The sequence below is a fragment of the Seriola dumerili genome, unplaced genomic scaffold (genome assembly GCF_002260705.1).
Source record: "Seriola dumerili isolate Sdu_G_001 unplaced genomic scaffold, Sdu_1.0 BDQW01000226.1, whole genome shotgun sequence".
In the NCBI taxonomy this organism is placed as follows: Eukaryota; Metazoa; Chordata; class Actinopteri; order Carangiformes; family Carangidae; genus Seriola; species Seriola dumerili.
In genome coordinates, this window is record NW_019174481.1 from 3,100,959 (window position 1) to 3,121,191 (window position 20,233).

Consider the following 20,233-nt stretch of genomic DNA (forward strand, 5'->3'; position numbering starts at 1 on the left):
GATATGGATAAAATCCTGTATCAAAGATTAGGTTATTCTAGTTTCTGGGAAATTAATGGGGAACATCTTTATGGAAATATTAAGCAAAGGAGAACGAGTAATCAGTAAAAAATTAAATACCTGACAAGATGCTTCATTATGTTAATACTAGTGGTGAAAAGTAACTAAGTACATTTAGTCAAGTATTGCACTTAAATGTTACTTTTTTCTTACTTAACTTTTTCCTTTTTCCAACATTCAGGGGTCAAGATTATACTTTTTTACTCCACTGCATGACAACTGCAGTTACTTTTGAGATTAGGATTTTACATTTAAAAACAAACATTGATGAGTTTATAAAATACAACATTGTTAAGATTGAACACAGTGGTTCCAAATGGTTTTGAAAAAATAAACAAGTGATTTCCCATTTCCAATTATCGAATATTTCACCAAAAAAGTCCAAAAATGTATATAATTTTGAATAGCAGAAATTTGGGTATTCTTCTTTCCTCTCCCATTAATTATCTCATGACCCCTAAGATTTATCTTGTGACCCTTTGGAGGGGCCTGCCCCATGGACCCCTAGGTTGGGAACCATGTGACTAAACTACCGGACTGTACAGTATATACAGAAGTTAAACCTATCTCAATCTCAAACAGCTATAACAGTAAAATGCTTCTTGCACACTGATGGATCATTATTAATGATTTGATAGTTTCACCAGTACATCAGTCACTGGGGCCACTGGAATTTAGGACTTTTACTTGTAATAGAGTATTTTCAATTTAATGTATTTTACTTCTGAATACTTCCTCCACCACTGGTTAATGCAAAAAATAAATAAATAAATAAAAGAAAAAATAAAAGAAAATCATAAAATGACCAGCACTGAGAGTGAGAGATTTGACTGGTTGACTTGCAGGTTTGTCCACAATGGTTTAAAACAACCACAGATGTTAAAGAGGTTCTTACCTCAGCATTAATAGTAGAGAAACAAACTGCCAGTTGACAAATCAGAAACTGTCATGCAGCCCAACCCCACGACTTAATGTAAAAAGTATCATGAAAATCATGACAGAATATAAATTGGCCTCTAGAGGACAGTACGAGATCTAGGTGATCCATCTCTCTCCATCTCCTCAGTCTGTCATTGTGCTGTAATATCAGTTTGAGTGAAAATGATCCTTTCACTACTGTCAATAGACAACTGGATAACAGAAACAGAAATCTGCTTTGTTTTTTTATGAACAACTGTAATCTGGAATTTAAAAAAAAAACAAAAACAAAAAACATATAGCATTTTCTATGCGGCCTGTGGCTGAGACCAGCAGAGAGCACGTCCTGCTGGGCTCAGTCTACACAGCGCCTCTGTGACAAAGACCCCCGCTGGTGAAATCCTCTCTCCCACCACCAACTGGGACACACGTCTGATCTTCAACCCCTGGGCTGGAAAAAAAAAAAAAAAAACCCGCCACAGCCAGAACAGCAGCATCTGCTTTAAATACACAGACTAGAACTACGACACTGTTTGCCTCCAGGTAAAGACACCTTAATGTTCATCTCCAACCACTGAAGACACAAAACTGAATCATTAACTCTAGAAGTGGCAGGTTCTCAGCCCGTTTAGACAACTCCAATAACTCCTGTACGTCCTTTAAGTTTCAGTCACTTTCTGCTTCTGCTGTCATTCAACAACCTACTGTAGGTGCTCAATTTTAACATATAGAGTTCATTACTAAAGGGTACAAGATCATTCATTCAGTAGCTTGTGTCATATGAGGTGAAAATATATGACAATGATGGTGTTTTGCATCTTTATTGACAAAAAAAAAAAACACAACATTTAAATTGTATTTGAAAACACAACAGAAGCACGGTTGTGTAGTTAAATCCATAATATTCATCTTTCTAATACACAGCATACGTCTCCCTAACACAGGCTTACACACAAGGACACAAATGCATAGCGCTTCATTGGCTAATTCAATAATAAAGCGGGCAGCCAGTCGAGTCTATAGACAGGCAGAATAGAGAGTAAGTCATCTCTAACAGTCTGCCGTCTCCTGAGTGTTAAAACATGTAAATTTATGTAAGAGCCCATAGGAAACACATATTTACAATACGTTTAGGTAATCACAAGATGCGCGAAGAGGCATTCAGGGCCCTGGAGACGAAAGCAGTCAATACAAAAATAGTTTTTATGTGTCATTAATTCCCTCTGCATTCCCCGATACATCCCCCTTTTACCGCAGTAATACAGTAATCACTCACAATCGCACAGAAAATTATCTGCACTCATCTGTGGAATAAAAAAGCGGAGGGGCAAAACAGGGCGAGACGTCCCATTTTAGCTCTCTGCTGCCTCTTTAATGTTCATCTGGCAGCCGCATGGCTGCCGTCCATCCCTGCACGCGGATGGGAGCCAGCTCCTGCACTTGGAGCAGCTTAATGACAGTGGGATATGGTTGGTGGACTCGTTAGACACACACATACACACTCGCGCACACACACACCTTTTTCACGCTACATTGCCTGGGCAGGACAACATAAAGGGTCATCGGCGGTGTGATAGAAAAAGAGGCACCTCTGCGCTCACATTAGGTTGTGATGAGAGGAAACGTTTCACCTCTGGGTGATGTCAATGCAAAATGGAGTCAATCCAGCTATAATAATGAAACTTGCACAGATTCAGATGTGAGAAGCCAAATGGTCAAATAAGTCATTACCTGCCTGTTCATTATGGCCTCCTTCCACACAGCCACATATCGCATTATTAGGCAAAGCCATCAAACCTGATGAATAACCATAGAACAAACCAAACCCATTTTCACTGGAGAGTTAAAGAGGGCAGGTAATTCTGACAGGAATTTGTGTCTCAGTAATGTGATTCCACTACCTGAAACATTCATCTCTATGTGTCCAACAGAGAGGAAGACATCCTGTATGTACTGGAGTTCCTGTAACCTTTCCAGACATATGCTCAGTGTCCTCTAGTGGCCACAGAATATACAGGATACTTTGACTCTTGAGCTGTTGTTGCCACCTATGGGGCAAAAATAAAACTGCAAGTAAAATACACATCCAGTCCGCAGTACATTATGTTGTGTTGAAAAATGTTCTCAAATAATTCAAGAATCCCAAAACTGAGATGTGCCATTCCTGTTAGCTTACAAGTCTCAAAAAGTCTCCATGACAACCTGTAGCTCAGCGCTGTCCAGTGTGTCCACAGTTATGTCCATCAACTGGATACTTCGTTTACTCCAGTGTTGAAAAAGTCAGCAGTTAAGTCCATCAACTGTGCTCCAACAGGTACAGTTTGTAAATGTAGATATGTATTAATCTGGCAGCGGAGAGTCATTCAATACCCGAGAGACCAGAAGTCCACAAGCTTCTAGATAAACTTGGTCATCAGTCCGAAGTCTACGTCAGCCTCCTTAGCTTGCACATGTAGATAGGCCCAAAGTTAGCGGCTAAATGTGGGATGACCATCTCACCCAGGTGGAGGTCAGGAGCGAAGTGAAAGGTTTTCCTAAACATGTGTGTGAAGGGCTGCAGATCAACAACCTGGAGGTGGATATGAATAGGAAAGGGGGGAAAAGGAAAGTCAACGAAAAGGTCAGTTGATTTGGTGTGGTTTGGGTTTCCGGAGTCTTAATCAAGAAATTCCTACAGTTGCACCGAGGACAAAGCAAAAACATCAAGGGAAAAATCCTTGAAATCCAGGAATGTAATAAATAACAAAAACACGAAGGCAAATAGGAACATGCAACACAAACTGCTGCAGTGGAAGTGTATTTGGAGATGTGAGGATGCAGCAGCTCGCACTGTGGCTCCAGAGATGACTGATTGTTCACTGAGCGCTGTTGTCCTGGGGTGACAACGGCTAGCTCTTTGGTAATGTACCAATGGGTCAGCTGTCCAACGCATTTTGAAATACATTACATTTTCTTTTGGAATATTTTGTCTCAGAGTTGAAATATAATTTGTTGCTGCCAGTTTGTCTGAAGACAAAGCTGAATACATATTAAATACACATTTTATTGGACAGTTTAAAAACAATGCTGTGTCTGTTCAAATATGTACAGATACTGTATATCTCCACAACTCAATGAAAATAATTATATAAAAAGGAAAATGGTCAGAGGCAGTGGGGTTTATATATTTTAGAAACTGAAAGTTGTTGTTTATCCAAATCAAGCCCACCACTCCCCCTAGTGGCCCAGAGCACTAGTGCAGCAATTCTTTCTACATGTGTTTTCCCTATTTGTATGTGCTTTGGTGTTTGTTGCATTTCTGGTTTCCCTTAATGTTTGTGCTTTCCCGATTGTATTTGCTTTGTTTTAGGGCCATCCATAAATTTCCAACATTTCAGAAGTCACATTCCTATTAATAGTCTTCCACTACTCTGAAGTGCGTCTCTACTATACAGCTTCTTGTTGATACTGACAGTGTGTGTGTCTGACTCACCTCAAGGTGGATGCCGTGCTTCTCTCGAGCCAAGTGGATGGCCTGTTCCACCACACTCAGGTTCTGGATTTGAGAGAGTGTGCAGGTGGAGTACATGATCTCCCCACCGGGACACGTCGCTTCGATTCCTGCCCTGCAGGATAGAGAGAGGGTTTGTTCGTTTCATATACAATAATCACGTTCACTTGTAGCTTTACAGTGGAATCCTTTAGTGTATATAGTGACGTAATGGAACCACATCAACTGTAGTAACGCCACTTACACCATCTTTAATACTCACAGCAGCAGTGCCAGCTGTACTTGTGGCAGCCTCCGTCTCTCTCCAGTCCTGGTCTTACTGAAAATATTGTTGTCGTCCTCCATGAGAGAATGTCTGTCTGTAGTGCAGGGAACGTCAACAAGGGCCTGAACACAGAGAATAAAGGAGGAGGTGGAGAAAGTGGTAGGATTTGGATAAATATGTAATTAATTCAGACGCTGCTAATCTGTCATTTTTTCTGAAAATGGATAAACATGATTATGTGTCTTACTCTGTCAAAACTGTTCCTTTCGATATCCCCCCACCTGGTGCCGTCAAAGGAGGTGATGCGTATGTTCTCGTCAGTCAAAAACTCTTTAGGAACATAGCTTTGTAGGACCTTTCTCAGTCGCAACGTCCGAGACACTGAGGTGTCATTTACACACAAAAACCCTTCGACATAAACACAAGTGGTGAATAGTTAGTACAACTGCCAACAGAGCAACAAAACTACTTTTCACAAACAGAGAACAGGAAAGAAAGATTTTGGCATGGGCCAAGTGGGCAAAATAGAAACGTGAGAGCAGTCCACTTACTGATAGCCTGGGTCTGAAGTAAAGCCAGGGTCTTGCCTCCTGGAGCAGCACAGAGGTCAAGCACATTGTGACCTTCCTGAACATTCAAAGCGAGACAAGGCAGCACAGATGCCGCGTCCAGCAGGTAGTAACCCAGCAACCTGTACGTGTCTGGTCTTAAGAGAACAAAAGGGAACTGAGAGTCAAAACACTCATTTGGAAGTTAACATTTTGACTCACAGCTGCAATAAGTACAGATATCAAAATGTTTCAGATTCTGAATTTTTGTCCATTAAGTTGAATAAGATCACCTCGCAGGCTTGAATCTTGTGATATCCCCTCTTGGAAACACGACACACTTGATGTTAGGACTAAGTTGTGGGATGTTAGGACTAAGTTGTGGGGGAGATAGCTGCTGACCGTCACTGTCAGATTTCTTCACGGGAACATCACCTGATTCCTCCTCAGATACTTGTTCCAAGCATGGCTGAGCTGCAGAAGTGATGAACAATATAGAATTAAGCAGAGAGATTTGTTTCACTGCAGTTAGATTTTCTCAGTGAATTCAGACATAAAATTACATCCGTCATATTCAAGAATAGTCACTGTGAACATAAATGTGTCTTTTACTGCTCTGAAAGACGAAAACTCTAAATGTCTGACATTCACTATCAAAACTTGAAAGCACAGCGCTTTCTCTACCAGGGTTAACTAATAAGCCAACATTGGCAGGTTTACTGTGAACTCTGGAAATGCACGCCCACCCTCTGTATCTGCGTCGTTGATGAAGTCTCTGCATCCCTTTTCTTGGAGATCTGCCAGAACAGCATCATGGGAGAAATTGTTGAGCAGGGCTCCATATTTTCTCTCTGACAGCAAGGCGACTCGAACTGATGGCCACATCTTCCCCAGCTGGACACTGTAGGTGGCATCAAAGTGCTGCAGGGCCAGACTGGTAGGGGGGTACTTGGGATGCGTAGCAGCCTGATCAAAAAGAAGAGAGGTAAATACACTGATTTTAAATGTTTTAAGTAAAGTAAAACGCTTACAATTAGGGGCACGATGAGAGAGGATTAGTTTTATATTCCTCAGTGAAAAATAAATAAAAATTAAATGAAACAGCAGAAACATCATGAAGTTCATTTATGTCTTACAGTTGAAAATTTAAGGAATACATAGTGCCATTTATTACATTTACACAGTGGGTGATACTGTCATGCATCAACACAGCTGTTAATTATTTACATTTCAGGAGCATACATGCGTGCACATAGTTATTGTGAAAAGTCAAGGACATTTTGTAGAGACATTTACTGCATGTAGCTTTGTAGCTAGTAATTATTGACAGATAAAGATCTTTTAAACCTCTGACTGTGTCCAATTTTCACTGATAACGAGAGTTATCAACAGCTTTATGTTTTCCTGTGTTGACAACTTACCCATTTTTCTTTCACTCGGTTTCGCTTGGGCGTCAAACTCCTTAAATCTTTTACTTTTCTCAAGAGAAATCTGGTGTCCATGAGCAGCGCCATCGTGCCGTGCGACAGCTTTTAAGTCCGACTTCGCTCGGACGGAAAAAAGAAACGTTCCGGATGCATGAACTATTCGAATGGGCGGGTCTTACACACAAGCTAGGTCGATGATTGGACCAAAGCAACGTCAATAATCACTTTTCCTCAATCGGAAGTTTTATCCGGTGATCCTTCTAGTTAATTCCTGTGTGTGACCGACCTCACGTCCTCAACGAAAAGCGGGGCTGCTGCTGAGCTGGGACTTCTGTCCTCCGTCGGGATTTTGTGGTGAATTTCAAAGCCGTAATCATGGTTTTCGAGAGGAAAATGCTCACGCACGGCGACCCCGACGACGAGGTAGTGAAAAACATCGTTATAGTATATATACAGTCGTTTGCTGTAAGAGTATTTGTCTATGTTACCCAACAAGTTAGCACATTAACGTTAGCCCGACTCTGCTGTTAGTTTGGTGGTGTAACGTACGAGTTCAGTGTCAGCTCTTTTAAAGACGTTTAAGCTTTATTTGACGTATCAAATGTGGACAGCAGCTAAAATTGTAACAACTGTACACGAGTTTAAGTTATAAGAAAGATGTGACTTGTTATTATGATGACTGGTCCAGGTACCCCCTGTCTGTTATATGTAACGCCTGCGAGTTGTTCCTGTTAACTTGGGTTTTCATTACTTAGTTAACGTGGCTTTAACACGACAAGTAGCCCTAAAATGTAATGTGTGTTGAATATATTATACTATTGTAATTTTAACATCATTCAACTCTTAATTATCAGACCAAACTAATAAAATGTCTACTGGTATTATTGGCACTGACCAGGAGGAAGATGCACCTGCCGAGGAGGAACAGGAAGAGGAAGAGGAGGAAGAAGAGGAAGATATGGTGGTAAGTTTGTTTTTTATATATTTCATTAACCTTCATTGTGTCCGAATATTAACTCACCTGTCATCACACACAAAGCTCTCTGAGGAAACACTACAAAAGTATGGACAACATAAAAGACTAAATATAATGCTATAGACAGTAATGAAAAATTATTTTAAAAGTCACTTTCTCATTGTTCAACTGCTGCAATACATGATGATAAAGTATGTATTGTGCAGCTTAATCATATGGTGTCAATCACACATATAAGCACTTTTTTTTACTGTAGTTATTTGACCTACACAGCCATGTTCAAGCTCAAGATTGTACTTTAAGTCCTGGCCCAATTCCCCCAATATATCACATTTCTCTCATGTCCCTCTCAGGACCCTCTAGAAACAATACGAGCCAAGTGTGAGCAGGCTGAACACTGTGTGCACTACAAGGAGCGTTTGGAGGTCTGTGAAGCCAGGGTCAGCTCCAGGTCCAACACAGTGGAGGACTGCACAGAGGAGCTCTTTGACTTCCTACATGCACGGGACCATTGTGTAAGTGTGCGACACAAAGAGTGGAAATGGAGGAAAACATACATGCACCCTTCTTTATTCTGCATATGAAGGACTAGAATGCATATGACTTGTTTTGTGAAGAGCTCAATCTGTGCCCTATTTGTCTAACAATGATAATGTGAATTGTGTTCTTTCTCATTATAGGTATCACACAAGCTGTTCCACAATGTGAAATGACCTGCCTGCCCAGTTCTCACCATTTGCAGCTGTAGAATCTACTTAACTGCTAAAGTAATAATAATAATCAGGACAGTTCTGAAGTCTGTTGTTGTCTCCTGTGTATTAATGTAAATTACCTTCCTTGGCTTCCAGGACTAAATACACCCCACCCTTTTTGTAGATGGTGCATGCTTGTAAAAAGGGTCAGAAGCAGTTTGTAAATTGTGAATCACTGCTTGTATGGGTGATGAGCACATCTGTCTTAAAAGGCTGTGAAAATACAGGCTCAGACTTTCATAATGTGGTTACTTCATATGCAATAGCAAGTATTCTGCTCCAGTAATGGAGTTTACCTCAGGTTTGATCATGGATTCATTGCTCTGACCAGAAAAATTAAAGATTTTCATTAGTTTCCAGTTTGTCTGAATTGCTCCTTTTCATTTTTTTACACTCACCTGTGCTAAAGAAGTGAGTGACTGTATATTCACTATACCAGGCTACCAAAGCAATGAAGCCTGTTTGCTTGATCTTTTTCTATGAGAAAAAGAGGCTGGGTGATATGGACAAAATTAATATTGGAGTAATTCCAGCATTGCATGTTATGTTTGATCCTGTCATGATATTTAGTGTCAGTTTTAGTAGACTAGTGATTACAGTATCTCAAAATGACAAATTATGGTCAACCAGACCTGTTGGGACAGACTTGTAGCCAAATTCAGGCAAAGATACCTTTTATAGTTGACATTTGTTCAGACAACCTAAGTGTTCCTACTACACAAAATATGTAGTGTATGCACATCCCCATATTGCATCAGGTGCATCAGCAATAAGGCACTCACACTGAATGGATGCTCGCACTACTTAATGAATACCAAAATTAGATAGATTTTATTTTCCATTTCCAAGTAAAGCAAAGAGCAATCTTTGTTTTGAGTTCACCAAGCTAAGTGTTTTCATCTATTACTTTTCCATTAACTAAAACTTTAGGCAACGATAAAAGAATAGTCAACACAATTTTATGTTGACTAAAACTTTATTTGAATACATGCTAAGAATCATAATAAATAAAAATATAAATAAAAAAAAAAAAATCAAGGCATTTTAAAAAAATAACCTCTCAAACAACAAAAGTTACAGTAATGAACACATGGTGGCAGTGTGACCTCAAGTACTGCAAGTTAAAACAGGAACCATGAGGTAGAAGGTGAATGTAGATTTCTGTGACTGCAGACATGTTATACAACCATATTGTCCCCAAAATAATAATTAAAAAAAACTCATGCACACAGTGCATAACATTACAGATGATGGAGAGGCATTCTGCTTCTCACCAAGAGTTTTCTTTGTTGCAAACAAAATCGTCCATGGAAGCCTGGAGACAGTAGAGACAAAGTCATTTTACAAGATCCAATAATAAATGAATGCGTCTTAAAGGATTTGCTACAACATGTAATATAGTGATAATGTCTTGATTGTGTTTTTGTCAGTGTTATTATTTTTGTGACTCTACAGGAATACTAGATTTATGTGTTGTATTCAATGCACTCTAAACACTTTAATGCGAGTACTGTAATTTGGTACATGAATGATGATGAAAAGTAGACTCACTATACTAACCTGCATGAGCAGCCTCTCCTTCCTCAGTTTCTTATAGAAGAGGAGAACATCTGGATCCGAACGCACCACACGGGGGTCAAAGTCCATGACCCTCAGACCCTCCAGGCTCCGAGCTCGAGACAAGGCTACGTAGGCCTGTCCGCTCTCAAAGACACGTGCCAGAGAGATCTCCACGCAGTCCAGTGTCATTCCCTAAAAGAAATGATTGATGACTTTACTGGTCAGAACAAACCAACATATGAAAACCATTTTACAACCCAGAATACATTGGAATTTTGTAGTTCATTTTGCAGCTGGATGGATGTTCTAGTATCCAACATCAAACAGGAACCCCTGACTCTGACATGTATTCACACCTCATTAGTTTATCAATTTAATACTATGTCACACATTAAACTAATTGTGTGTGTGAGTTTGAAGTTAAAACCAGTCACCTACTGCACATACAAACACAAGATTGATCTGTATTGCACATCTTATTTTGAAGATTCATGGCCAATCCCCCCCCCCCCGTGTTCTCCAGTATTCTTTTATATCAAATCATTACCTCTGGAGGGATGCAGGTGTGGGATTTCGTTTTTATGTCCCTGTGCCTCAGCGCCTCTGCTGCAGATCAAACACTGGTGACACATTGGTTGTGACCAATGAACTCAATTACCCAAAGGGCCCCGTTTCCTCTCTATAACCAATTTCATAGTCCGAGGTCAGGATATAGGAGTTTGCTGTGAGAGCCCAGTGGGAGCCGTTTGTGCGGCAGCTGGGTGGTGATGACACAGTTACAGCTCATTTGTGGATAACACTCATACTGGGTTAGTGTTCAGGGTATCTGACCAAGCCTCTGTAGCAATTTCCGTACCAAATGTTATTGCTGCACCTAGTCTCACCTACTCCGAGTTTCTCTTTATATAATTTTGAAACTGAACTTTTTCTTCCAATACTATTATCTGCCTTTATTTTACAGCACACAGAGATATGACAGGGGAAGAGAGAGAGCTGTATCTGGGAAGTTTCGATTACATGGCTACATCTTAAACCCCTGGACAAAAAACAATTAAAAATTTGACCTGGTGATGGCACTAAATGAAACGTCAGAGAATGATGAAAGTTATAACAGTTCACCTTGAGGGGAACATGAATGTCTGTTCCAAATTTTATGGTGATTCAATAGTTGAGATATTACACTTAAAAGCACAGAGTCAGCCTCCTGCTGGAACATTATCACAATTCATCCATTGAATTAACTTATAATAGAAGCGATCAATGTCTGGACACAATGGTTGTTGCAGAGTGGTGCACCACTGGAACAACAGACATTTCTATCCCACACGCCGCTAACGTGACTAAAAAGATGCAGTGATTAATGCTTGTATGTTTTCTGTTCTCACTACTGTGCTGCTTAAATAAATACATCTGCTGATTATTTCCATATTAAAATAGTCTACATTTATGACATCACTCTCATCTTAACCTTGCAATAATGCGATAATGTGGAGAAGAATGATTGCACTTCAAGGCAAGCTTAGACACTGCACTCAAACTGTCAGCCATTTTTAGCTGTCTGGAAGCGACTACTAAACTAAAACTGCCATTCATCAAGTGAGTCATTCATTCAAGAGAGACCCACACAAAACACTGGTGCCCCATGGCAACACTGAGCAACGTCTTCATCAAAGAGAAAGAAAGGTCATCAGCATTTTTCTTTTAGACATTTGTACACAAGATGTATCCAGCCCGCTGCGTGACTGAACTTGTGCTCACCTGGCTCTTGTGGATGGAGATGGCCCAGGCAAGTTTGAGCGGCAACTGCTGTCGACTCAGATGGATCCCACCACCGGACTTGAACACCCAGCGCTCTGTCTTCAGCACCTCTGTAACGCCGCACAGGAAACGCACACGTGGGAGTCCTGAGCGAGACAAGGAGCGAGTCAAGTGAGTAGAAGAAAGTTACCACCAGTAAAGTAACTTGCCATTTTTTTTGTTTCAGCCTGACCTGCCTATTCAACATAAAACACAGACAAGTTGTCCTACAATTAATAATCCTCCAGTGATGCTTTTCCTGTTAATGGAGGGGGACAGCGCCAGTGCAGCTCTGAATTATAAGTGCTAAACAGAAATCAGTATTTAGAGAGATGGAGAGTCATTTTCTGGGAGTAATTTTGTGGCAGGTAATTTTCTGGCATTAAGACTGATAGAGAGTAATTTCCTGGTGGGGGTTTATGTGTGACTTTGGACTGAATAAGGTCATGGTTAACAGCAAGGGTTGTTGACAACAATTCTGCAATCTTGTAACAGCAGTTACCCATATATGATACATGTTTTAAAGTGAACATAAGAAATGGCTGGTCGAACAAAAATAGTTCCTGTATTTGAGTTCCTCCTACAAACCTCCGACAAACCCAAACTGCATCAGTAACAAAAAAAAGATAGCGTCACAGAAATGAACACTGTTTGACAAGTGATCAAAAAAGAAACAAAAAAATAAAGACAGCGCAGACACCTGACAGAACAGCCGAAAAATTCCACTTTGCAAGAAAGTATTTTCCTAAATATCAAACAGAGAGTTCAGTGTAAAGACTGATACCACTCATGTCTGAACAGTACATATGAAGCTTGAATCAGGGACAGTTAGCTTAGCATAAAGACTGAACAACCTGGCCAAGAAATGTTCTTTTAGTTCAATTTCTGTTTGTGCACTGATTAAATATATTGATTAAACAAATGATATAAATCAGTAAATTCCAGAGTTACTGGTAGACAGATTTCTCAACTTTGGACAGAGCTAAGATAGCGGCTCCCACCTGTATCTTGTTTTTATGCTAAGCTAAGCTAAGATAACTGTCTCTCGGCCCTAGCTTGATAAGTAAAGACATGAGTGGTATCAATTTTCTCATCTAACTCTTGGCAGGAGGAAGGAATAAGTGTCAAACCATTCCTTCACACAACCCTTTGCAGTTCTCTTGTCAAACCGGATATGAATTTTGGCGTCTCTGAGCAGAATAATAATTAAATACTTGCCATGTTTTCCAGAATCAAAAGCTACAACAACCCCTCGTGCTCCATTCACCAGACCTCGAGCAACATCCAGGTTCTTTGTCAGCATGACCTTCAAAGTACAAATTTCAGGAAATGTTTCAGAGCATGTCTTCACTCAAATGAGTGCAGAGCTCGACACATATCAAAAGTGCAGTATTGCAAGTCAAACTTCAGTAGGTGCAGAGATTATGGAATTACACTCTACGGTCATACCTGAGCTCCCACTTTGAGTTGGATCAGCCTGCTGACGGGGCTGTGAGCGTCTATAGTCTTCACCAGGGCCAGGTCGCTGTCGAGTGCCTCAAACACACGCACTGACCCTAAGGGACAGGGAGAGATCCATTAAACAGGTAGAAAATAATAATGATGATGATAATAATAAATATTATAATAACAATAATGTGAAGGCAGACTGTTTCATATATAAAATATGACGGGGGAAACGTAAATATTCATGTGAAGAACCTAAAAACATCTGAGTGTCAAACCACAAACATGAAAAAAAAAAAAAAAAAAAAAAAAATCTAAACAAACATTTTAACTGCTGCCTAACTCAAGCACACTGCCCTGATGTTCCTGTGGCTTACAATATAAAAGTAACCCAGAACAGGAAATAACAGGAGTTTGAAAACAAATGGCATCAAGCAGACACTGAAAACACATTGAGAGGAAACAGTTTTCGACAAGGTTAAAACACATGATTCAAGCCACGGGTATCAGTTTAGCCAATTTTCACCTGGTTCCAAGCCAAACAATTTGAAAACATTTTTTTTTTTTTTTATGTAACTGAATGGAAGAATTCAGACCTGGCAGCTGCTGGAGTTTGCTCTCGTTTGTGAGCTCCACGTCATCCTTGTGTGTGCACAGCCTGGTTGCCAGAATACCGTCCCTCTCGATGTGATGGTAGGCGCTTTCCATTAGCTTAGCCGTAACTTCCTCCGTCACCCTGGGTGGTGTTAATTAAGACAAACTTTATGTGGAACAGAAAATCACCTGGAGTGCCTGTAAGAGCTGTTAATGCTTTTATGCATATTTTACCATTTAAGTATATTCTGCACATTCGGTAAAAAAGATTAAAAAAAAATAATAATTCTGCCCTGTGATCACATTAGCTGAAAAATGGACAGTGCCCTTTATTTTACCTGCCCACCCTCACTGCCTGCAGCAGGGAGATGAACGACTGGTCCGTTTGCCTTCGTACTTCTGTTAGCTCCATGTTGACCTGGATGACCTTACGCCAACTCCTTGCCTGAAGGTTCACAGGAAAAGGTTTTTTTTCCCCCAATAACATCCATTAATGATCTTCAGGAAATAAGCAGAGAGTCTACAAAACAGATCTGAACTCATGACTGCAACACAAACATAGAAAGTCTAAATGACTCAGTACAGTTATGACTCACTCTTATGTACTCAGACCAACCTCTCGGCATATACACTCAAATAACGGAAAAATAGGAACACATTTAAAATCCCAATGCATTTTCTATATCCTGTCTTTTTTTAAATTTTCATTTATTTCAAAAGGAGTACACAAAATATTAGACTTCCCATTACCAACTACACTCAATATAAAGCACAGAGTTGAATGAATGCCTCTCTGACAGTTTCTTTGTGAGCTTTTTTAAAAAACCTCTTTTCCCTCTGGGTTAGTTGTATTGATCGTAGAGTTGTTACAATTTTCTAGCATTTCAGTGTAAATGCCCAAATCACCCTTATAACCCATCATCTTACTGACGCACAGTAGCACTAACAAAATGGAAAACACATAGGAAGCATCAAGTTCCAAGATGGTCTTACCTGGAAGCAGAAGCTAGCCTTCTCCTTCCCTTTAGAAACCGGAGGCAGCTGAAGGAAGTCGCCACACACGATCAGCTGGATGCCTCCAAACGGCTCAGTGGACCTCCTCACCGACCTGTGCAGTGAAAAGTTGAACGTCACTGAAGATGAATATAGTGATTATAGCGGCCTGAAAATGAATTTACATTATCTTTTCCCCCTGATAAACAGTCTATGACACAAAAAATATTAAATTTACCATCACATAAGACAAAGAGCAAATGAGAAGTTGAAACTAATGAAAATTTGCCATTAATTTGCAATTAAAATTTTTTTAAAAAGTGTCTCTCCTACATGACAACCTCTGCAAGAGGAGATACACGTTTTTTCCATGCATAATATTTTCGTATTAGAAACACAGCGTGTTCAGCCCCCCCCCCACCAAAAAAGAAAACCAAAAACAACAACAAAAAAGAAAAAAGAAGAGCTGTTTTTGATCAACTCTCTCTGTCTGTGTTCAGCCACAGTGGCTCTCAAGGCTCATACCAAGTGTTCAGTTCATCTATTTATTCCAAACAGACGGACAGAAAATAAAACACAGTTTTAGCAGCTGAGGGAAAGAGGTGCAGCTACAGTAAGTTTGACTTATTATTATAATCATATGTACTATCTGCAACAATATAAGATCACACACAGCAGAGCGCCGCTGAGCTTCAATAAAACTCAGGATTTTATCTGTTGTAACTGGAACTATAAACTGTAACACAAAAATAAATTTGAATTAATTTCAACACTGTTGATGTGATATTCTTCCTGCTGGTTGTATAACCGTGTCAGGAAACTTCAGAGGGACGCCTTGTGTGAACTGATATTGAAGAGGAGTGTGTGAAATCTCAATGTCCCCAAGGTGTGTTTGGAAACACATCCTGTAACACCGCATCATCATCCAGAGTATGAGTTAGTTATTACAGACATTCAAAACTTGGATGGAACTTTCAAGTTTTCTATTCAGCTTCGCAATAAATACTTTTAAACTTCCAGAACTTCAGTTAACCTTTCAATGAGTAGTCCAACCGTTTCATGACTTTCAAATCATTTTATGAATTATCAATGACTAGGTGTTTACCCAACATCAACTATTTTCATAAATTAAATTATATTAAAAACACCAGTGACAAATTTATTTGTATGTTTTGTGTATTGTGTCAAGAATTATTAAACTAGTTCATTTTAATCATTAAGTTCGGTGGTTAGGGTCGATTGGAATCATTAACACATTATCCTAAACATGATATAAAATAAGTTCAGGAAAGCTTTGCATAGAAAAACACTGAGGCATTTTACCATCACTGATGAAGACCTTTGTTTGGTTCAGGTCATCTGTTATTTATATCTATGGATTCTACTCTGTCTCATAATTTAACAGCTGCAGCCACTGAGGAAGCATCATGGTCCTTTAGCCATAATAAAATTAAACAGACACAGTGGCTAAACCCAAACACATAAGCAAGAGTTTTGTCTAACTAAAGTGTATGTAAACATATTTTCTGACATAATATAATATCATGAAGTGTGTGTGTTTTTTTTTACAATGATACTAAACTTGACCATGTTCAGCTTTGAATTTCTTCTCACCTTGCAACGGACTCAAGCTTGTCAAAGAACTGGGCCTCCACCATGGAGATCTCATCGATGATGAGGTGTCGACAGCTGGTCCAGTGCTGCAGCACCCCGGGCCTCTGAGCCAGCTCAATACACTGCTCCAGCGGGGCAGAGCCCGAGCCAACACCTGGAGAGAGCACAGGTACAGAAGAGGGGAAAGACAGATGATCAGAGGGGACACAAATGAATAACACGTATGCAAATACTCAATTCATACCCTCTCCTATATATTGATATTTAATCAAAAAGCACCTCCTCCTCCGTTATACCTAAGACTCAATCAAGGGGAGCACAAAAGAAATAGAAAACAAGATTAAAAGACCTTGTTCTTTGTGCTGAAAACACTTGTCTTCCTGAAACATTTTAGTTCATCCACAGAAACTTTAACTATTTTGACTTCATTCATATTTCAAAACAAAATGCAAAACATTCACTGTTTCCAGTTCCTCAAGTCTGGCTTTGGTTTTGGACTTGACACATAAAACAGGCAATCTGATGACTAAAAGATTAATCATGAAAGTAATCAGCAGATGAATTGATAATGAAAATAACTGTTAGTTTCAGCTCTACGAATGAAGATGCTGTTTGGCTTTTTTCTTCATTAGGACAATGCAGAGACGTTTGTGTGCTCCTCCATGCAGCTGGATTTTAGAATGGCTCTTGGCTGAAACCAGCAAACTGACCAATTATTTGGACAATCTTCACTGAAACCGGGAACAAAATAACCTCTGCACATCCCCAACCACTAATTATGTGCTAAAAAGATACACTTGTACAAAATCTCTTTGATTGCTTCCGAGGCACAATAACTGACCTGCAAAACTGTGTAATGTTGTTCCTCCAATGTGACATGCAGCCACTCCTGTACTGGCTGTAGCAAAGGTGCTCTTTGGAGGAAGCGATCCCATGATTCTCTTGAGTAAGAAAGACTTTCCTGTTCCTGAAAAACAAAGTTAAATGAACTTTGAATAGACAATTTCACACAAATACAATAGTGTGTGCGCTCATGTCTGCTGAGAAAACACCATAAATGTGTCATGAAAGCAGATTTACACCAGGCTGGCTTAAGGAAATGTTGATATGAATGAAAAGATGAAACATCAGTCAAATATTATGTTGAGCCCCAGAGTATCTCTTTTAGACATCTAGTTATTGTTCTGAAAATGTCAGCTTACTGTCAGACACTTACCGGCACTTCCAGTGAAGAAGACGTTCTTGCCGCTGAGCACCGCACTGAGAACAGCAGCCTGTTCTTTATTGAGTTTACGAGATGGCAGAGACAGGATGGGCTTCTTAGTCGGGTTTGTCTTCACCTGAAAAAGGCAACACGAAGTCGGTGACACATTTTCAAGGGAACATATGTGATGTTCAGTGTGGACATGGTGTTGCATTAAAAGTTCATATGTAGGATAGAGTTAGAATATATAATTGATCCAAGACAATAACTGTCAGAACTAAGACAGTGAGTGATATTCAGGGCCTGTGTGTGTGTGTGTGTGTGTGTGTGTGTGTGTGTGTGTGTGTATACACAACTTACTGGGCTAAAGTTGCTGTCACTCCTTGACCTCTTGACTTGCTGTCCTGTTCTTGCCGCGGTCGTGTTGTTGGTGCGGTCTGTCAGTCCTTTGGGAGCCGCTTTACTTCTCAGCTCATTGACCTTCTGGATGTCCTTTTGCTGCAGGGGGCTGATGGCCTCGAAGCTGCGGGGAAGACCGGCCTTGAGCTTCTCTCTGTCGCTCAGGGGCTTGCTGCTCCGCCAGGCCTGGTGTTTGATGCTCAGGGTTTTGAGGAAGAGGCTCAGCTGGTCAGGGGGGCAATTGGAGATGAGCACCTGGATGTTTTCAGGGAGCAGTTTGACGGTGCATTTACCATCTCTGGCGAACTTGGTGAAAAGTTTGAATTCTTTCAGATGGTAACTCTGCGGGACTTTCCCGTCGTGGACCCGGAGGATAATCTCCTGGAACTCATTCCGGCCCAGAATAACGGAGGCTTTCCGGATGACCTGCCTCCGGGTGGCCTGGCCGGAGGCGTTGAGCTGCTCCATCGCCACACAGCACTGCAGCTGGGCTCCGTCCTCTCCGGCGAACATGGCAGCAGCTCTGCCAAATATAAGAGTCCATATTAATGAATGAACGAACAGCAGTTGTCTCGTGCAGCGTCAGATAATCGTTCAAACAAAGCAACACAGTGCGACAGTGCATGAAATAGGAATCGATACTTTGTTTTCACAGACTGAACTGAAGCAATGTAAGAAAGTTGCCGCAGCTGTGCTTCATTTAAACAACACGAACATCGTGGTCTCGCTATAGATCACAATGTAACATTTTAACTGGACTTCATGATCTGAAACTTTAAATGTAGTTACACAGAAAACTTTAACCCAGATCTTACCTTTGTTTTTTGTTTTTTTTTTAAATAAAATCGTCTTCCCTCTGTCTGTGCAGCTTCCCCGTCTCCGGACGCGAAACAACCGATTTTCAAATTGTCAGTGCGTGAAATCAGCCAATGGCAGTGCGACACTCCCGGCCAATCAGAGGGAGGAGATTTAAAAAAGCACCCAATGAGAGACGAGCAGTGACGCCCCCGCATCTTCCTGACCAATCGAATAGATTATGACTGATGACGTCAGATCTGTGAGAAATACACATGGCTATCCGGAAGTGGCTGCAAAGTTTACGGTTTCTCAAAAGTAAATGTGCTAAACTTTGCGTATATACACAGTCAAACAGCCTGTCTATGATTCTGATCTTAAATACATATACAAAGGCTGGTTTTCTTTAAATTATTGTAAATAAGTTATTACCATTATTGATGTATTAATGTTTACGTCACATTAACACATAATAATAAATCCTAATGTAGTCTATTTGTTGATTATATTTTGTATTATTTATCAGAATCTTCAAAGTTATTAAAGTTATCAAATAAACGTAATGGATTAAAAAATATTCTACAATAGGCCTATCACCCTCTGAAATTCTGGTGGTAATATAAAGCAGCATCAAATTTAAATGCATAAGTAAAAGTACAAATACCTCAAAATGGTACTTAAGAACAGTACTTGAGTAAATTTACTTCTCATCATTGCAAACAAACCAACTCTCAGACCATCAATAAATGGTGCTGGTGGTGGTGCAGTTGCAGTAACTCCTCAAAAAATGCTGAACTTAAAGGAAAGAAGGTGTCCAGCTCTTCGCTTGATTCATTTTCTCAATATTCTTTCTCCAGCCAAACTCTGCACCAAAACACTAATGATGAAATATCCAAGGCATGGGACTCAAAATGTATCTTTAGACTGTTAAACTTTACTTGGTGAAAATATGACTTGAATATGTTTTTCTCTTTCAAGTCTGAGGTTTACAGCCCTGTCTTCCCTTCTCAGTTGTGCACATGGATATTAGTGATGGAGGTTATGATGTCTAATGAGCAATAAACAAACAATTCAATATCATCAAGTGAGTTATCTTACATTGCAAATGCTTCATATAAAAACCCTGTAATGACTCACTATCATTTCCTCAGTATTGTTTAATAATACACATGCACACGCACACATACACCCACACACACACACACACACACACACACACACACACACCAAGAACCAAATCATCTATCATATTCACATTACCGTACTTTCTGCTTCCCAGAACCTGAGAAGAGATGAGAACGTACCCAAACTGTCGGGCAGCTATCATTAGACAAGCTTGACCGAACGCAGTAAATTTTAAAATGACTAACACCCTGATCCTTAATCCTGGCGGAG

The 20,233-nt window shown here is 40.1% G+C and overlaps 3 protein-coding genes across 3 annotated transcripts; 1 reads left to right on the plus strand and 2 right to left on the minus strand.

Annotated features, from left to right (window-relative positions):
- Nucleotides 1–1,802: 1,802 nt before the first annotated feature.
- nsun4 (NOP2/Sun RNA methyltransferase family member 4) lies at nucleotides 1,803–6,796 on the minus strand. Its single transcript, XM_022755108.1, has 8 exons — nucleotides 6,703–6,796; nucleotides 6,028–6,247; nucleotides 5,575–5,755; nucleotides 5,285–5,439; nucleotides 4,981–5,141; nucleotides 4,731–4,855; nucleotides 4,451–4,583; nucleotides 1,803–3,547 (listed from the first exon to the last, which is right to left on the minus strand). The coding sequence occupies exons 1-8, from the start codon at nucleotides 6,793–6,795 to the stop codon at nucleotides 3,404–3,406; spliced, it is 1,212 nt and encodes a 403-aa protein (XP_022610829.1). The 5' UTR covers nucleotide 6,796; the 3' UTR covers nucleotides 1,803–3,403.
- Nucleotides 6,797–6,971: 175 nt separating this feature from the next.
- LOC111228882 (cytochrome b-c1 complex subunit 6, mitochondrial-like) lies at nucleotides 6,972–8,795 on the plus strand. The gene is made up of 4 exons (XM_022754991.1): nucleotides 6,972–7,131; nucleotides 7,607–7,672; nucleotides 8,038–8,199; nucleotides 8,365–8,795. The coding sequence occupies exons 1-4, from the start codon at nucleotides 7,084–7,086 to the stop codon at nucleotides 8,395–8,397; spliced, it is 309 nt and encodes a 102-aa protein (XP_022610712.1). The 5' UTR covers nucleotides 6,972–7,083; the 3' UTR covers nucleotides 8,398–8,795.
- An 89-nt stretch (nucleotides 8,796–8,884) lies between these two features.
- Nucleotides 8,885–18,574, minus strand: pif1 (PIF1 5'-to-3' DNA helicase). Its single transcript, XM_022754990.1, has 12 exons — nucleotides 18,005–18,574; nucleotides 17,657–17,780; nucleotides 17,282–17,407; nucleotides 16,441–16,594; nucleotides 14,827–14,941; nucleotides 14,172–14,278; nucleotides 13,836–13,975; nucleotides 13,243–13,349; nucleotides 13,012–13,099; nucleotides 11,755–11,900; nucleotides 9,997–10,188; nucleotides 8,885–9,751 (listed from the first exon to the last, which is right to left on the minus strand). Exons 1-12 carry the CDS (start codon nucleotides 18,554–18,556, stop codon nucleotides 9,707–9,709), a joined length of 1,896 nt encoding a protein of 631 aa, XP_022610711.1. The 5' UTR covers nucleotides 18,557–18,574; the 3' UTR covers nucleotides 8,885–9,706.
- Between the last annotated feature and the right edge of the window lie 1,659 nt (nucleotides 18,575–20,233).

Excerpts from the sequence above, each read along its gene's own strand:
- nsun4 (XM_022755108.1), bottom strand. The coding sequence starts at position 6,795 with ATGGCGCTGCTCATGGACACCAGATTTCTCTTGAGAAAAGTAAAAGAT. Across the intron at positions 5,440-5,574 it reads ACAAGATTCAAGCCTGCGAG|ACCAGACACGTACAGGTTGC; the intron begins GTGATCTTATTC and ends TGTTCTCTTAAG. Across the intron at positions 4,584-4,730 it reads GTACAGCTGGCACTGCTGCT|GGCAGGAATCGAAGCGACGT; the intron begins GTGAGTATTAAA and ends TCTATCCTGCAG.
- LOC111228882 (XM_022754991.1), top strand. The coding sequence starts at position 7,084 with ATGGTTTTCGAGAGGAAAATGCTCACGCACGGCGACCCCGACGACGAG. Across the intron at positions 7,673-8,037 it reads AAGAAGAGGAAGATATGGTG|GACCCTCTAGAAACAATACG; the intron begins GTAAGTTTGTTT and ends TGTCCCTCTCAG. Across the intron at positions 8,200-8,364 it reads TACATGCACGGGACCATTGT|GTATCACACAAGCTGTTCCA; the intron begins GTAAGTGTGCGA and ends TTCTCATTATAG.
- pif1 (XM_022754990.1), bottom strand. The coding sequence starts at position 18,556 with ATGTTCGCCGGAGAGGACGGAGCCCAGCTGCAGTGCTGTGTGGCGATG. Across the intron at positions 13,100-13,242 it reads AACTCAAAGTGGGAGCTCAG|GTCATGCTGACAAAGAACCT; the intron begins GTATGACCGTAG and ends TGTACTTTGAAG. Across the intron at positions 11,901-13,011 it reads TTTTGATTCTGGAAAACATG|GACTCCCACGTGTGCGTTTC; the intron begins GCAAGTATTTAA and ends TGTCTCGCTCAG.